The sequence below is a fragment of the Manis pentadactyla genome, chromosome 4, assembly GCF_030020395.1.
Source record: "Manis pentadactyla isolate mManPen7 chromosome 4, mManPen7.hap1, whole genome shotgun sequence".
NCBI classification, from domain to species: Eukaryota; Metazoa; Chordata; class Mammalia; order Pholidota; family Manidae; genus Manis; species Manis pentadactyla.
Window position 1 is genome coordinate 102000815 of NC_080022.1, and position 18576 is coordinate 102019390.

Sequence of the window (18576 nt, forward strand, 5' to 3'; positions counted from 1 at the left end):
CTTCATATTTAAATGATATTCGTGCTGGATACAGTAGTCTTGGTTCGAGGCCCTTCTGTTTCATTGCATTAAGTATATCATGCCATTCTCTTCTGGCCTGTAGGGTTTCTCTTGAGAAGTCTGATGATAGCCTAATGGGTTTTCCTTTGTAGGTAACCTTTTTTTTCTCTCTGGCTGCCTTTAATACTTTGTCCTTGTGTTTGATCTTTGCCATTTTAGTTATTATGTGTCTTGGTGTTGCCCTCCTTGGATCCCTTGTCATGGGAGTTCTGTGTACCTCTGTGGTCTGAGAGGCCATTTCTTCCCCTAGTTTGGGGAAGTTTTCGGCAATTATTTCTTCAAAGACACTTTCTATCCCTTTTTCTTTCTCTTCTCCTTCTGGTATTCCACTGATGTGTATATTATTCCTTTTTAATTGGTCACTCAGCTCTCTTAAAATTCTTTCATTCCAGGAGATCCTTTTATCTCTCTCTGCATCAGCTTCTCTGCATTCCTGTTCTCTGTTTTCTAGTCCATTAATGGTCTCTTGCATCTCATCCATTCTGTTTTGAAGTCCTTCCAGAGCTTGTTTTATTTCTGTATTCTCCTTCCTTAGTTCTTGCATATTTCTCTGCAAGTCCATCAGCATGGTTATGACTTTTGTTTTGAATTCTTGTTCAGAAAGACTGGCTAAATCTATCTCCCCAGGTTCCTTCTCAGGGGAAGATGTAGCAGATGCCGAAGCTGTCTGGGTTAGTCTTGTCTGGATCATATTTTTTTGCCTTTTCATGTTGAAAGGTGCTATTGACTGTCAGCTGGGAGGGCCAAACTTTTCACTTGCTACTGGCCTTTCTTTACTGGGACAACTGCGACCCCTAGTGGCTTGTGTTGGGTAATTGCGTGTAGAGTGGGTCTTTGTGTCTTGCCCCGCCGAAGTGTAGGAATTTTCGTTTCTGTGAGCATTTTGCCTTAGGCTGTTTCTCTGTTTTCGCAGTGCCCAGAGGGGTAATGGACGGGGGTGGGGGCTGTTTGGCTGTTTACCTCCGTGAGGGGTCTGAGATGTTGCCCAGGGGGTTAGTGCGCCCGGTTTTCCCTGTAATTTCCAGCCACTGGGCTGTGACCTGTGTTGTTTACGTCTAGCTGTTAAATCCCTGCCCCTTCAAGACTTTCAAAAAGCACTGGCTTTTCTTTGTCCCAAGGGCATCAGCTTCGGCACCCGCTCAGAGGTCTTGCTGCCCTGTTTCCTTAGTTTCCAGCCCTCTACGCATGCACTGTGTCTGTGCTCTGGTGCGGGTGGCTGGGGCTGGGTGTTTAGCAGTCCTGGGCTCCCTCTCCCTCCCGCCGGGAGCTGCGGGGAGGTGTGCTCGGGTCCCACCGGGCCGGGGGTTGTATCTTACCCCTTTCACCAGGCTCTCGGCTCTCGTGCATATGGATGTAGTCAGGCTGTTGTCCTGTGTCTTCTGGTCTCTCTTTTAGGATTAGTTGTATTTGTTGTATTTTCAAAAATATGTATGTTTTTGGGAGGAGATTCCCACTGTCCTACTCACGCTGCCATGTTGGCTCTGCCTCTGGTTCTCAGATTTTTAGGGTCTGGACTTATACCATTGACTTTCCAGTTCTCAGGCCTTTCAACTCAGGCTGGAACTACACTACAAGCTTTTATGGGGCTCCGGCTTGCAGATAGCAGACTGTGGGACTTCTCAGCCTCTATAATTGCATAAGCCAAATCCCTATGATAACTCTCTTTTATGTCTATGTCTATATCTATATCTATCTCCACTCTATTGCTTCTGTACAAGGTTCTAATCCTTTAGAATGGTGCTTTCCTAGATCTTTACATGGGTGCCTCCTCTTCAAATGTTACCCTTCAGAGAAGTCTTCATTGTCCCCTCCCCTAATTTCCTAAAATGATTTCCTCTTCCTAAGTTATTCTCTATTACATCATTGTATTTTATATATAACACTTGTCACTATATCTCAAATAATCTGGTTACATGTTTACTATTTGTCTTTCTTACCACTCTTCCCTTAACTCCAACTAGAAAGTAGAGTTCTTGAGGACAGAACTTATTCCAGTTCACCACTGTCTGTTCAGTGCCTAGAATAGTACCTGGCACATGGTAGAAATTCACTTATTTGCTGACTTGTGATTGATTGCTTCCCTTTTTCCTAGGCGCTAGAGTATATTATCAAACTTTTTCATCTTTGTCAAATTTATAGGTAAAAACTAGTATCATATTTGTAGTTTTAAAATATATGAGATTGAGTAACCTTTTATATGTTTAAAGATATTCATATTTTCAGTTTTGTGACATGTATATTCTGTCCCTTGCCTATTTTTCTAAATGGTTTTTGACATTTCTTACTGATTTATTTGAAGGTGTTCTTTCTATGCTAAAGAAATCAGTCATTTGACATGATTTGCAGGTATTTTCCCCTAATTTATTACTTTGCTTAAGGTATTTTTTGCAAAGCAGAAAATGTTTGTATAGTTGAGTTTACTTATTTTTCTTTATCTTTCTTACTTTTATCTTTATTTTTCTCATGTGCCTTTTTCTCTTTTCTCACTAGTTGAAAGATAACAAGACTGGAGCCACTCCCTTGGATCTAACAATGGGCACCAAATGGTGAGGATGGAGGAGCTGCTCTATCAGCCCTGGATCCCGTGCCTTATTACCCATGGGAGACATAAACTTCTATCTTCTTTAAGTCATTATGTATCTGGGTATGCATTACATACGCTTATAACATATGCCCTAACTAATACACCAAACCATGATAATCTGAAGAACTGGGATGAACAAGTCCTATCTTAAATAGAAAAAGGAAGTAAAAAAAAAAAAAGAGAGAGAGACTCTGAGTCTCTTTAATTAGCAGTTATGCTTTACTCTCAACTTGCTACATGTTTTCTTTTTCCTAAAATTCAAAGACCAACAGATCATCTTCCAAAAATCTTGATTAGAAATCCATTTAGAAAAGGTTTCAATGTGAGAGGTGCATCAGTAATTGAAGTAGAAAGGCAAGAAGATAGGATGCTTTACTCATATCTTGGTTAATCCTTATAATATCTTTTTTTTCTTATAATATCTTGAGGAAGCAATTATTATGGCCTTATTTGAATGAAAAAACTGATTTTTGGAAAGTCAGAAGAATTGACTATGGTCTCATAGTTAGTAAGTGGAATATATGGGATTCAAGCCCAGTTCAGTATGATGCCATATACATGACTGCACTATACTTCCTTAGGGAAGTCTCTAATCAATTATTGCTACTCCAAATATGACTGTTTCAGAGGTCTATTTTCATTAAAGGCTTAAAACCTATAAAATGTACATATATATTTATATTTAACTTACATAGAGCAATATAAGAGAATTTAAAATACAGCCACACACATCATAGTGCTACCAGTTTACTCAAAAAGCAGAATGAGAAAGCTAAAAAATGCAACTTCTTATCTGAAACAGCAGGATGCAAGACTAGAGTAGAAAGAACAAGGCAAGGGACTTCTGCTTTTCATTCTAAATCCTTCTCTATTTAATTTTTGAATGTGTATTTGAATTGAATTTTTAAAAATGTATATAAGATGTAAACATAAGGTTTACATTTTAAAGACAGCAGCTTAATTCCCCAGTAGTAGTGGTGACTAATGGATTCCTCTGTTTCATCCAAAGAAGGTAGGATCATATATTTATATATATGTATATATATATATACGTATACATATATGTGTGTATATACATAAACACACAAATTATATATATATATATATATATATATATATATATATATAGCTGAACCATTTGAGATTGCCATTTTTGTAGATTATAAGTAATATGCCTTAACATAATATGTGGAAAGGAAATGTAATAAAAAGAAAACATGGAACTAGAGGGATTTGTGTTTGAGTCCCCTACTGTGCCATTTATTAGGCATGTAAATTTGGGCAAGTAACAACCTCTCTGAGCCTTGGTTTTCCTGAAAAAAATGGTAAAAATAACACCTATTTTCAGGGTTGTTATTAGGCATGACATATGTAGTCCCTGAAACAATGCCTAACAGGAATTTAATGAATGGCAGGATATAAACATCTATAGCTTCTAAAATAATAGACATGAGATTAATACTTATATGTATAGTGATAGTAAGATAACATCCCTGAATGATTTTAATTTATAAGTTCAGATTCTTCACTTTATTTGTCACAGTAACTTAAATTATTGCTGTGGGGTGAAGTGAAATCACATATAACAGTTCTAACGATAAAGCAGAGCTAAGTAAAGTGAGTCAGTGATTATGGAACTAATTATGGTTTCTGAAAGGCGAGAAGTAATAGGCTATTTTTGTACCTTTCTCACAGATACTCTGTAGATACAAGGATCTAAGATGCCTGTGGTGGCACTTGCACTCATTTTGCACATAAATGAGAACTTCTTCCTCCAGTGAACACAGTTTGCTTGCACCACCTCCCTGAAGAAAAAAAAAAACAACAACCACCAGTTAATTAACTATTATTGATGACTTGTTGAAAAAGCACACATACTTTTTTCACTCAAGTCTATAAATGCAAAAGTGACATATTAAAATCCAGGATTTGGAAATAGTGAAACATGGAGAAAACAAATTCCTGACAATGTGATCTGAAAACCACTGAAAGATTTTAATTACCCACAAAAACTGAAAGAAGGTGAACTGACTTATCAATTCAGTCTGTATAAATTGAGGCTTCACCATTTATTCATTCAACATACAACACACATTTATTTTAGGTGTTTGGGTATGTGCTAGGTGCTTAAAATATGAAGATGAGAATGTTAGCATTCCTAACCTTGTAGGGCTTACAGATTACAGTTAATGTAAGAGACAGAAATATAAACATACTTTTTCTAAAATACACTACTGTCACAGTTTTACTCTTATTCTAGCCATAAAAGCAACAGCAGCTACCATTTACCAACAGCTTACTACATGCTGTTTAATGTCACAACATCCCTAGGAGGTAGCTGGCATCTGCTTTATAGATAAGGAAACTGAGGCACAAGGAGAGAACCTAACTCAAGGCCACTTAGGTAGGAAGTAGCAGAACTAGCATTCGTACCATACCTGTTTACCTCATGAGCCTACTTGTCCACAAAGGAAAATCTATTATTTTTCCAAGAACTCTGCTCTTTCAAGTTTCCAGGTTTTTGTACATACTGATCCCTCTACTGTTCTGTGTAAATACAGGGGCCTTAGCCTTAGAAAGAAAGGATAATTATTTCTCTGACACAGGAAGAAAAGAAAGACAATGGATGAACACAGAAAAGTGGAGAAAGCAAAAGGGGAAGGCAAGAGAGGGCAGGCTGAAAAGTTTTGATCTTAGTGAAGTCATAGGTGAGGTTACCCCTAAGGAGTGAAGGGGGCTGATGGGTGAGGTGAATGCACATTTAGAGAAAGGATGAGGACAGTTAGGAATAACTGACATGGTAAATGTGATAGGGAATCAACTTGTAGCTGTCTCAGTGAATAAAATGGATTTGTACCGGGATGAGTTTGGTTTTATGGATTTCTCCATCAATACACAAAAACAAATGAACAGGATTTGCAAAAACAAATATAATTTTTAAATCAAGCATGTGTTTGAGTGTGCTGTCTACATATATGCTTACTTATGTATCTATAAACAGGCACACAAATGGGAGAGGAGGGCATGTATTTTATCATAGGTTTCATTGTGATGACTTTAGCCATTTTATTTTTTTCATTAGGAGCCTTTAGGTGATTTAATGAATTATGATGTGAAGAGAATGTTTGTGTTCTTAGAGGAGTTTTTCTTTAAATCCAGAAGGAGTGCAATTTATTTGTATGGTCATAACAGGCTGAAGGAGAATCATCTGGCAAAGAAGGGAACTGGAAGTATTTGTCAAGCAGCATGAGACATCTCAAGTAAGATAAGCAGCAGCTAACCTGTGCACTCAAAAAGAAATGAATTTAGAAAAATAAGTGAATAATAATAACAGGAAAAAACTAGAATTATTTTAATTGTTGCCTTGCCCTCAACATCTCTTGGCTTCAAGACTTAGACGTATCACTCATGGCCTCTGGAGCTCTGCAAAAGTTATGCAGGTATAGTGATGTGCTGGGCCCTTCAGGAGCATGCTGTGCTTCAAGGCACTGCATTTTCCTGCCACTGAGACCACTGATGTATGATCAGAAATCAGACACAACATTAAAAAAGAAACTGGTATTTTGCTTCTCTTGAAAATTACATAAAACTTCTAGTTAGAGATGCAGGTTGAGTGCATGTATAGCCTCTGCTCCCTCCCAAACACCTATTTAAATTCTAAGGCACCATCTCAGGAGGACAAAGAGAACCAGATAGGAGGCAAAAATAAGTGGCCAGGGATGGATAAGTGACAACTGATACAGCAAACCAAAGAAAGCTGAACCTTAAAGCTGGTAATAGTGAAAACCATGATCGGGAATCTTACATTGTGTCAAAGTAGAATGAAGAGGGACAAAAGGCTCAAGGACTGATTAAAAACTGTTTGGAAACAGACCCTTAGACCATCTCCATGTCTCCTGCAGAAGACTGAGATTTAGTCCCTGACAAGGTAAACAAGAGGCATCTCTGCACTGCCTGACTTGGGTGTGGGAGATGGGGATGGCTAAGGGGATGCAAATGACTTTCTGATGCTGAGACCTCCAACCTTCTTTCCCTAACCTGGCTCTTCAGAATATATTCTTCATGAAGATGTGGGAAGAACATTCTCTGGGGAATTGAATCAGCCCCAAGGAAAAGATCTAATGAGATAGATGGTAAGGGTTTCCAAAGAGGTAGCTCAGTCAAATCAATCTACAGTAAAAACCTGAGTCAACAAACACTCTCAACATGTACAAAGCTTCTAGGCAGTTTTTAGCTCTTCACAGTTAAATATGAGCAGACACTTGAGGAGAGTCTCTTAATAGGAAAAAGAGACAGAAATGAATAGCAAAAAAGGCAATTTGAACAAAACGGTGTATTCTGGAAGAAGAAAAAAGATTCTCAGAGAGATAGAAACTGCATCTACCACACAGGAATAAGATGCTATCGAAAAAAAAGAGAACCTACAGCGAAACTAAAGAAGTACTCACAGAAATAAAAAATTCTGGGCTTGATATTCTATTCATCTTTCCAAACCCCCTCTCCCTTTCTCTCTGGCCCAGGAGGCTGGCCTGTATGAACTGTATCAACCAGGCTTCTTAGCCATCTGACTCTGAATCTGCCAAAGGGACAAACACCAGAAGGACAGTGTACTAGGATAGAGAAGTTGCTGTATTGATTCTCCTGGTTTCTTCCCTTTCAGGCCATGTGGGAAATGGGTAGAGGTTGGTGACTACAGGTTTCCATCATATTCCTTGTAGCATATTGTGCATTTATAATTTTGTTAAAAACCAAATCAACAAATTGAAAATTTCAACTGTCAAAGTACTAAATTCAGTTTTCAAGTACTGAATCTGAAAATAGGAACAAAAATACACAACACTGTAAGCCACTTTTTCTTACCTGCATAAAAAAAAAACTCTGAAAACTTTCTTTATTGGGTAACATGAAAATTGAATGGTGTCTTAAAATGTTATTCAGCCAATTATTCTAGGAATGATGTCATAAGTATACAAAATTCCATTAATACTAATTGCAAAATCCTAAAACTTTGCTTTATATTTTGTTACTTTTCACTTGTTTGTGAAATAACAATTCCTCAGCAATACTAATTATGGAAACACATCTTTAGATTTTTATTTAGCTTAAAACCCTCTTATAATGTAGCAGCCTTTCCATACCAAGTAGTATATACTATCATTTGCACAAATGGAGGGCAGCTTTGGCCTGAGTAACATGAATAAAAGAAATCAAGTGAACTCTGTATGTGGATGTTTCTCTTAAAAAAAACACAACAAGAAGGAGTATTTACAGAAATACTGATCTAGTTTAGTGATGGAATGGAGGAAGGCAACACTAAATCTGGTGGGCTTGTGAACAAATAAGAGACTAAAAAATTTCAGCACAGTATCATAAATGTGCACAGAAAACTAAAATTATGGTGTAGAACACAGATTAAGAATACATCTTAATAAAAAACATGACATTAAATCTTAAGGGAAAAAAATGCACCTTGTAACTCTTTGTTCCCATCTACTTACTACCATTTTCTTTTCCTTCAGATCCAGGCTCCTTGGAGATGATAATATTAATGATGGTAACAAGGACAGTATTTACTGAGTGCTTATTATATACCAGGTATTGTCGTAAACATTTTCTCTGTGTTAAATCTATCATCCACAAAAGAACTTTATGAAGAAAGTACTGTTAGCTCCATTTTATAGATAAAAGAACCAGGATAAGGGGAAATGAAGTGACTTGTCCAAGGTCACTCAGCTAGAAAGGGTTGGAAGTGGTGTTTGATAAACTGTCTACAGTATAGACAATTTTCTCACCTGTCACTTTTCAATCACCTCTAATCAGGTTTCTGTCCCCTACCACTCTATTGAAACTGCTCACCAGTGAGCAACTAATTGCCAAAGCCATATACTGGATTATTCCCAGTTTCTCCTTCCTCTGTCTCCTTAAAATGTTGATGTCTACCAAGGTTCTACAGACTTGGCTTTCTTTTCTTTATACTTTTATGGCCTTAACTACTATGCATATACTAAGAACATATAAATCTGAAGTCTTCCACTTTTAGTCTTTGGATTCATATAGCCACCTACTTACTGCTGGTTTCCACCCAGGACTACTAATCTCTAGGTAAGACCTCCGACCTCTGTTCACCATGGTACTCACCAGCAACCTGGTTACCCATCAGCTTGAAGAGTTAGTTAAACTAGTCACATGGTTTGCCTAGGTGCAAAAGTGAGAGACAGCCAGCTGCTTCTCCAACATCATCTCTTCCCTTCCTTAAAAACAGAACCCTGACTTGATTCAGAATAGCAATGTGTCCATTTGAAAGACTGCATTTTCCCATTCTCCTTTGTAGCTAGAGGTATGCTTACTACAAGTCAGTAAGATATAAAGAAGGTTATCAGGCATGACTTCTAAAAAGGCATAGTAAAAGAAAAACAGCTGTCCTTTTTACCTTACCCCTTCTTCCTTCCTCTCCCTGGAGAATGGTCATAATGATAGTTAAACTGTCAAAAGCTATCTTGGACCACAAGGCTACCCTGAGGAGCGACATGGTGATGGTGCACAGAGATGGAAGGAAGATGGTCCCAATAACCATGTAGCCCTGGACCGTCTCCCTCCGAACTTCTAAAATCTTGTTTAACATGCTGATTTTGGGCTTTGCTATACACAGCTGAACTAAATCCTAACTGATGGAGCCTCGGTCAAATCATTCCCTAATAAAGGAATCTATAGGGTTCAAATATTAATTCACATTGAGGTAGTGCTCCAAAAATCAGTCCCTAGCCTTCATCATCCCACAGAAACAGTCTGAGATATCCACAAATAAACATGGGTTTGGGGGGGCCTTGCGTTCTAGCTGGCGGCTGTGACACCAGTGGAGCCCACTGAGGAGGGCTGCTCTGAGAAGGCAGGCCCATGCCTTGGCTGGCGCTGGAACTTTATTAGTTTCCTTTGGTGATATCACGTTTACCTGATTCTTCACGATCTGTGTAGCCTTGCATGGTTGTCTGTACATTTGAAAGAGCAGAAAACCCTTCTAGTAATTACAGACTGTTTTTTTTCCCCACAAAAAAACTGAGGGCTTTTCAATTTTCTCAAGGGCTACTTAAGCCTTCAGTATTCAAACAATTATTTTTGAGTCTCTCACTACTTCATTATCTTTGTTTCTTCTCATTAAAAAAATTTTTTTTATTGAAGTGTAGTTGATATGTGATATTACATTGGTTTCAAGTATACAACATAGTGATTCAACAGTTATATATATTATTAAATCCTCACTTCAGCTAGTGTAGTTACCAGCTGTCAACATAGAAAGATGTTAACAGAAATATATTCTCTGTGCTGTACTTTCATCCCCATGACTAATATATATTTTGATTTAGATCTTGTGCCTATCTCCTTCACCTATTTCACCTCCCCCACCCCCACCTGTCCCCATGGTAACCACAAATCACTTCTCAATTACAGACTAGTTTTGGCAGGTAAAGACCTTCTCTTGCAGGTTCCTGAACTGATAGGAATTCCTCTGGGATTGTGGTCAAGTGGGGATGGAGCTGGGTCACAAGGCTGCTTCCAGGTCCACAGTGAAGGCTGCCTCTGGTCCTGGCTGCTCAACTGGAAGAAGTTTGCCCCCTACAGACTCAGCACCAGCCCCATCCACCAAGGGATGGCAGTCCTGCCACCAGTCCCATCTATCAAGCGATGGAGCCACATCCATCTGTGCCTCCCAGTAACATGAGTAGCCCCATGATGTACCCAGCCCTGCTTGACCCGTCTTGGAGACGGTCCTGTCTGCCCAGCGATACAAGAGAAGACACACTTGTTGGTGCCCTTGGAAATAGGTCTACTGACCACAAACACAACTGCACACCCTGAAGCAGCCCTGTGGACCTGCTCTAGTCCTACTGTAGTCTAGTGGCAGCCCTGCCTGCCCAGGGACCCAGTGGGAATCATGTCTGTACACCAGAAAAATAGGCCTGCCAACCTTAAACCAGACTGTGTTCCCTGAAGGAGCCCTACGGCCCAGTTCCAGCCCTGCCCTATCATGGTCCTAAAGGTAGTCCTACCCACCCGGGGACCTGACAGGAACTAGCTATTATCAAAAAAGACAAAAGGTAAGCGTTGGTGCAAATATGGAGAAAAAGGAACCCTTGTACACTGTTGGTAGGAATAAACACTGGTATAGCCATTATGGAAAACAGTTATAGAGATTTCTTGAAAATTAAAATAGAATTACCATTTGATCCAGCAATCCCACTTCTTCTGGGTACATATCCAGAAGAAATGAAATCTGTAACCTGCAGTGATATCTGTATATCTGTACCCCCCACATTCACTGCAGCATTATTCACAATAGCCAAGATATGGAAACAACCTAAGTGTCTGGGTTTGTGGTCAAGTGGGGATGGAGATGGGTCACAAGGCTGGACAGATGAATGGATAAAGGAAATGTGGTATACACATACAATGAAATATTATTCAGTCATAAAGAAGAAGGAAAGATGGTATCATGAATGGACCTCAAGGACATAATGCTAAGTGAAGTAAACCAGATATACAAAGACAAATACTACATGACCTCATTTATATGTGCAAACTAAAACAGTTGAACTCACAGAAGCACAGAGTAGGACAGTGGTTGCCAGGGGTCGGGAAGTGGGGGTCATCGGGGAGAATGCTGGAAAAAATCAGTTATGCAAGATGAGTAAATCCTAGAGATCTAATGCACAGTATGGTGACACAGTCAACAATACTGTACTGCACACTTGAAATCTGATAAGACAGTAAATAGATAGCAAGTGTTCTCACCAGAAAAAAAAATGGTAACTATATGAGGTGATGGATATATTAATTACCTTGACTGTGGTGGTCACTTCACAATATATATGAATATCAAACATCAAACTGTATACCTTAAATATTTACAATTGTCAGTTACACTCAATAAAGGTAAAAAAGCTATTATATGGATGGAACCTATATATTATATAGGCTTTGGAACCTAGTGTACATATTTTCATGATGTGTATAACCCCATACCATGAAGCCACAAACAATCTCACATCTACTTGCTAGAGATTAAGACGCTACTGACACATGAATACTGCCTCCCAAGTAGTAGACTAACATGTATTTTAGGACTCTGGAACAGGTTCTTCTGTGAGAGTAAGAAAGTCTAATCAGGTTGGGATGAACTAGGGCTATGAAAAGTGTACTTGTTCATTAATTACTTCACATTATCATACAATAAAGGGTCCTTATCGGAGGAGGAACCCAGAGATGGTGAAAGCAGAAAACAGCCGAGCAAAACACTCTGGACAATATACTGCCAACCACAGTAAACACTCGGTAAATATTTGTTAATTGAATGAATAAATATTGTGTATGGGCCATAAATAAAGAGTCCCAGCAACCAATTCTTGCCTATGTTATTTCACAACTATTCCTAAATAAACACCTTTCCTGTGTCTAGCACCACTACCTTAATTCAGACCCTCAATAGCTCTGAGCTGAAACATGGTCACAGCTTCTTAAATGGTCCTCAAATCTGCCTTCCTCATTGCTACCAGAGAGCTCCTTCTAAAATACAAGTTTGAAAATGTCATTCTTCTGTTTAAGATATCCTTCACTACTTCCCTCTATCTTAGAGGATTAGGTCCAGCCTCCTGAACATGGCATCTCTATGATTAGGCCCCTGCCTATCTTTAGTCTTATCTCTTGACCCTTTCTTTCTCATATGACTTGTCATTCCCCATTTACTTTATACTATTTCTCATTTGTATGCCTTTATTCATGTTTTCTTTCCCTTGTATGCCATCTACTCTCCCTTTCAGCTTCCCACATTGACCCATTTAATTCTAACTCATTTAGTTCACTCACTACCCCCTCTAGGAATCTTCCCCAACTCAAGCCTTCAGGTAAAGCCTGGTGTCTTGTATGACCTTGCCTGCCTTGGTTCCTTCACACCTCAGCGTCCACAGTCCCTACCCTAGAGCACTGCCACCCAGGGGGCTGGCGAGAACTGGCTGAGTTGGCTTCCTTCATCATTCCATTCCATTGTTACCTCTCACAACGTGGTCCTAATTTCCTTTTTCCCTGCCTTGTTTCTGGCAGATTTTCCTCTGGTTACAAATATTTCAAATGAGCCAATATTGTAAATGAAATTTTTAAACTTCTAAGCTTAAAAGATTGTGGCTTATGCCCATTCTTCATAGGAACTCAAGTAAAATAGGTATGTCAATTTAATCAATCCTTTAGATTTTTATAATATCAAAACAATAGCTCTGGAGTATTAAATAATTTGGCTAAATTTTCTTTTTAATGTATGCCTGCGGCAGTTACTCAGAATTTTTTTCATGTGATAATCTTTAATGAGTACATACACACTGGCACGCACACATACATACACATACCTGCTAGAAAGCTGTCCAAACTACACAAACAAAAAATGTGGCAGTTTGTGACAGTTTGTTTTACTGATGGGTTACCATGGAAACAAACTCAGACTACTTGGCAACTGAGACAAAAGTCACATTAGTAAATGCTTTCCGTTATGTGAGTCATTAAATTTCCTATGAGTTTTATATGGTTGCTTAAACACTTTCAAAAAACAATGCAACAGAATATGATTTGTGTTGATATTGTGGAAAGCCAAGTATTACTAAGATAAAATGATAAAGTTGCTGATTGTGAAATACGTAAGTAGAGGGCCTAACAGAAGATAAATGTTGCTATGGCCATTGTTAACACTTCAAAGGAGTCAAAGAAAATCTAACAAAGTCTTTAAAAAATAAAAGTAATGTAAAATAAAATGAGAATTATGGATCCACTTTTTGTGACTACTTAGTTACTGTACCAACAAATTGCATTACTTACTATTCTAAGAATAACTTGCATATGTATAATCTAGGCACATATTTAAAATTTGCCATGTCTTCTTGGTAATTCAAAGTATTTTTGGCTTTTTAGAAAAGAGTTATTCAAAACCTGCTATGAGGAATGCAAGCTGTTTTGCCACACAATATTATTGCAAGGAGGTTAAGAGTGTATATCCAGCGCCAGACCTCTTGGGTTCAAATCCTACCTCTGCCATTTGCCAAGTGTCACACACGGGACACATTCACTAACCTCTCAGCATTTCTGTTTCCTCTTCTGTGAAACTGGGATGGTATCATGCCTACATCTCATGGGAATTTGGGGAAACCAAATTATTACACATGGTGTTTGGAACAGTGCCTGGCTTACAGTGGATCTCAATAATAAATGTTATTATTATTAGCAGTTGTTATTATCAAGGATATAAGTAGTTCTAAGTCCACCTAGATTTGCCTCCAGAGAGAAATAATGGTTAAACTTACAGGTAGATATTTTTTCTTCAATATTAATGGAAGATATTTCTATTTTACTAAAGCTACAGATTCCTGAGAAAATGAACCTTCAGGAACTAAGGTAAAGACACATATTTTAAGACTCCAAGGATAAATTAAATCTATAAAATTCTGACTTTTAATTATAATACTAAGGATAAATGAATCTCTCACACTCCAGAGATATTTTTGCTTTAGTAATTGGGTAGACAATTAGCAGTTGTTATTATCAAGGATATAAGTAGTTCTAAGTCACAGAATTATCATTCAGTGGAAAAAATTGAACACAATATTTCCTTCCTATCTTCCTTCCTCCCTCCCTTTCTCTCTCCTTCCCTCTCTTCCTTTATTCTTTCCTTTAGCTAAAGTGGTGAAGGAAATGATAATAACCAGTTTTGGACATTTTGAGGTTGAAGAGCCTGACCGCCCCTCACTTAGAAATGTCCAGTAGGCAGTTAGATATAGAGACCTAGAACTCAGAGACGACAGGGCTAAAACTACACATGTTAAAGTCCTCAGTATGTAAATGGCCACTGAGGCCATGCGGATGGACGAGGCCATTCAGGGAGAGTGGGTGGGGCAGGAAGGGCAGAGAGCTGAGCCTGGAACCCCAGGGAACACCAAAGCATGGAAGAAGGGGGTGGGGCTGGCCAAAGTGACTGAAGAGTCATGGAAAGAAGACAAGGAGATCATGTTAATACCAAAACCAAGGGAAAATATTTGAAAGAAGGAATTGCTCAACAACATCAAATGTGGTAGAGAGGTCAGGTAACGTAAAGATTAAAAAGCAACAATGAAGTCACTGATGACATTGGTAAGTGTAGTTTTAGTGAAAAGGTGGGGATGGAAGGCAGATTACTATAGGAAGTGGAGACAGGGAACATAGACAATTGATTTAAAACATTTTAGTAATAAAGTGGAGAAAATTAGGGTGGCAGTTGATGAGGGTATGGAGAGGAGGGAGGACTTCATTTTAACAGGCAAGAGACTTAAGCATGCCTTAGTGGCGAAAGGAAAGAACCAATCAGTAAACAGAAACAGTCAAAGGTCTGAGAGGGTATGAATGATGGCACCAGAGGGGACCCATCCCGGAGCATGACAGCAGGCATGGGATCCAGCTAGCAGGTGGGGGGATTGGCCCTGGACAGGAGGAGGGGCTCTTCTTGCATCATGGGGAGGGAAGAGAAAAGAAGCTCCAAACTAGGGAAGTTTGCTAACCAGTCACTGTTCATTGCCCAGAAATGAGAAATCTCATGTAAAAAACACAGTACACTTGCTATACAGCAGGTCCTCAAATAAACGTTTGTGGAACACGTGCCTGTTATTAATATGCAGTATATATTACAAAAAAACTTCAAAGACTCATGCAAGAATGACTGCGCATTCAGTGACTTGCCATTTCTCATGTCCTCATGAGAAATTTCATTTAAAAAAATGTATACAAAGTTACTCCTATTTTTTACGATAGTATAATTGAGTAATTGTTTTAACAAGTAAAAATATTTAAACTCAAAATATGAATTTATTTTCATCTAAAGAGACATATTCTTTAAGCTTCCTCATTTCTTGTCAAAGATAATTTTTTCTATATTTACCTTATTTCTAGACATTTAATAGACACAATTAGAATAGCATAAAAAAGGAACACTAGCACCCAGTTCACATGTCAGTGAATGTAGAGTTTTCTATTCATAACTTTTCAGCTTCTCAGCCAGTGAAAGGAAAGCAGGGTGGTATAATAGAAAGAGAAAAGGGTAGAGAATCAAAATGTTATTATTATGAACTATATATAAAGTGACTTGACACTAGTCATGCAACATGTTGGGGCCTTAATTTATTCATGAAACAAAAGTGTTGAATAAGATGCTAGACAGAATGAAAATTTCATGATTCCACATATCAAAATATTTTTGACAAAAATATTTTATCATCCAAGAAAATTAATTTATTTTGCTGTGACTACACACATTCTACATAACATCACTTCCTTACTTTCTAGAAAGGATGGTACAGATTAAGAAGACACAATAAAATGAATAGGAAAAACAATCCTAATCTAAGGAAAGACCTCATACTAAAAATTTAAGAATACACATTATTGTTTAGAAAAATTTAATGAAAGAAAACTACTCAAAACTTCCAATGCATAAGAATGAAAATATGTTCTCCACAACTCTTAAAAAAAAAGGGACTAGGGACTAATCTTACAGAACTCAGAAGCTGATGTGAACTATAGATTCCATACCTAGCCCAAACTATGCATTGTGTATGAAGGAAGAAGATACTATTTCAGATATGCAAGAACAAAATGAAACAAAACAAAAAAAGCATCACCAAAATACCCTTTCTGAATAAGACACTTGAAAATATGTGCAATAACAAGAAAATAAATTAAAAAGTTATATTTTAAGAATAAAAAAGGGAAGAAACCAAGCCAGTAGGTTACCTGTTCATTAAAAAATACTTCACTTTTGAACAAAAGGGCTTTTTTGGTCCTTTCTGAATAGTCTAAAAAAAGTGTGAAAATAATAGCCATGAACGGTTTATTTAATCACAGTCAGCTTCCAGATTAAGAAATATATGGTTCCTTTTTGTCAGTAGACTAAAAGCCAAATTCTTCAACTACATATTCAGCCTTCCATGGTTTGCCCTCGACTTCTCAAATTTGATCCCTTATGATTTACCTTCACTGAATCTTCACTAAACTGAAATACCCACTGTTCCCTACCCAGGCACCATGCCCCTGCATGTCTGCTTTCTTGCTGTCCTTTCTCTTTGGGATGCCCTCCCAAACACTTTCTGTCCTTTTCCTGCCAGCCAACCTCATGCATATGATAAAATGAAGAGGCAACAAATTTTAGATTCAGAAGACCAGGGCTTAAGACTAATGTCAACACTGAATGATTTTGAACAAATTACTTTACATAAGTTTCCTCTTTTACAAAATGTTTTGAAGTCAGCTATGAATTGGTAAACATATGTTGGCTGGGTTTATAAAATAGTATAAAATCTTACTTCAAAGAGTAGTTTGCAAATTAAGTGGTGCATATATATATATAGATTTTATATATATATATACCTATATATATACACACCTATATATATATACACACACACATATATGTATATATATGTATATGTATGTATATATAAAGCATTGTGTAAATCACAAAGTGTTATGAGTCAAGACTTCACTCAAAAGCTTTTCATATGACACATTTCATGAGTCCCTGGGTAAAATTATTTTCTTGTTCCTATAAACTCCTGGGACATTAAAAAAATTTTTTTATTAAGGTATCATTGATATACACTCATGAAGGTTTCACATGAAAAACACTGTGGTTACTACATTCACCTATATTATCAAGACCCACCCCCACCCCACTGAAGTCACTGTCCATCAATGTAGTAAGATGTCACAGAGTCCCTACTTGTCTTCTCTGTGCTACAGTCTTCCCTGTGACCCCACACACACCATGTGCACCAATCCTGATACCCCACAATCCCCTTCTCCCTCCCTCCCCACCTGCCCTCCCCCACTCCTCCCCTTTGGTAACCACTAGTTCCTTCTTTAGAACTCCAGGGACATTTTATATGTGCAGCTGGAGATGCTTTGCAAATGAAACATAGTAAGAATGAAAGAAATAAGACTTTAATGAAGTTTTGCTGTGTGTTATAAAAAGTACTCCTCCTTTGGTATTTTCACAAGTATAGTTATTTAAAGGGAACTCTATAGTATCAGAAGTTTTCTAGTACAGTGATATTAAGTAGTGAATTCCAAAGAACATGTGCAGGCCATCAAGACCTATTTGGAGATACAGATAAGAAGACTGCAGAATAAATACATTCTTGAGTTGGAGAGTGAAATGAGCCAGTGACAAGCTGGACTGTGACAAAACAGCACAACAATATTATAAACTGTATTGTGAAAGCTCTACTCTGGCTGTCTTGGTTATCTTTAAAATAATGGTTATGATATAATAATGAGGAAAAACTCATACAAATGAAGTAAATTAAAATCAAAGTCACAGTTACAGTGTCGCTAGCTCTCCTTTGAAGGGAGGTCTGGGGAAGAGCCTGGAAGAGATCTGTGCAGAGGTAAAAGGATGAGATTACAAGGGAGTTGTACACAGAAGGACTGTGCTGAGCATACATGTTGGGTTATTTCTTAAGTGGCACAGATCTGGATTGGTATGTCCTGCTGACTTTGATCACAGTCAGCGTAAACTTCATGTTTATGCATCGCATTGTATTACTTGACATGTCTGATACCATTCCTCACATGACCCCAGTGGAAGCAGAGCAGGTAAATTAAGAGAAATTGCAATAAATATCTTTAAAAGCTTTTGCATATTTTTATTATTTGCATAATTTGTTATTTTGCATGCTGATTTTATATGGGCCACCTTAGCAAAAATAGCTCTTGGATTCATTCTGGCTTACTATCATTTGGTACTAATTTACCATTTCTCAGATTAGGAGATGGCAAGTGGTGACAGTACAGTTATTACTGAGTGCCTGGTTGCTTTTGCAAGGCTCACGCTTTATTAATATGAGAGAGTTTAAGTCCTAAACTGTATATCATTA

General features: G+C 37.9%; 1 protein-coding gene across 1 annotated transcript in view; it reads right to left on the reverse strand.

The window, feature by feature from the left end:
• The window catches only part of EEIG2 (EEIG family member 2), an 89218-nt gene that overhangs the window by 52443 nt on the left and 18199 nt on the right, over nt 1-18576 (reverse strand). The window contains exon 2 of the mRNA XM_057500580.1: nt 4329-4449. Coding sequence (XP_057356563.1) covers nt 4329-4449 — 121 coding nt within the window. The remainder of the gene's footprint in view (nt 1-4328; nt 4450-18576) is intronic.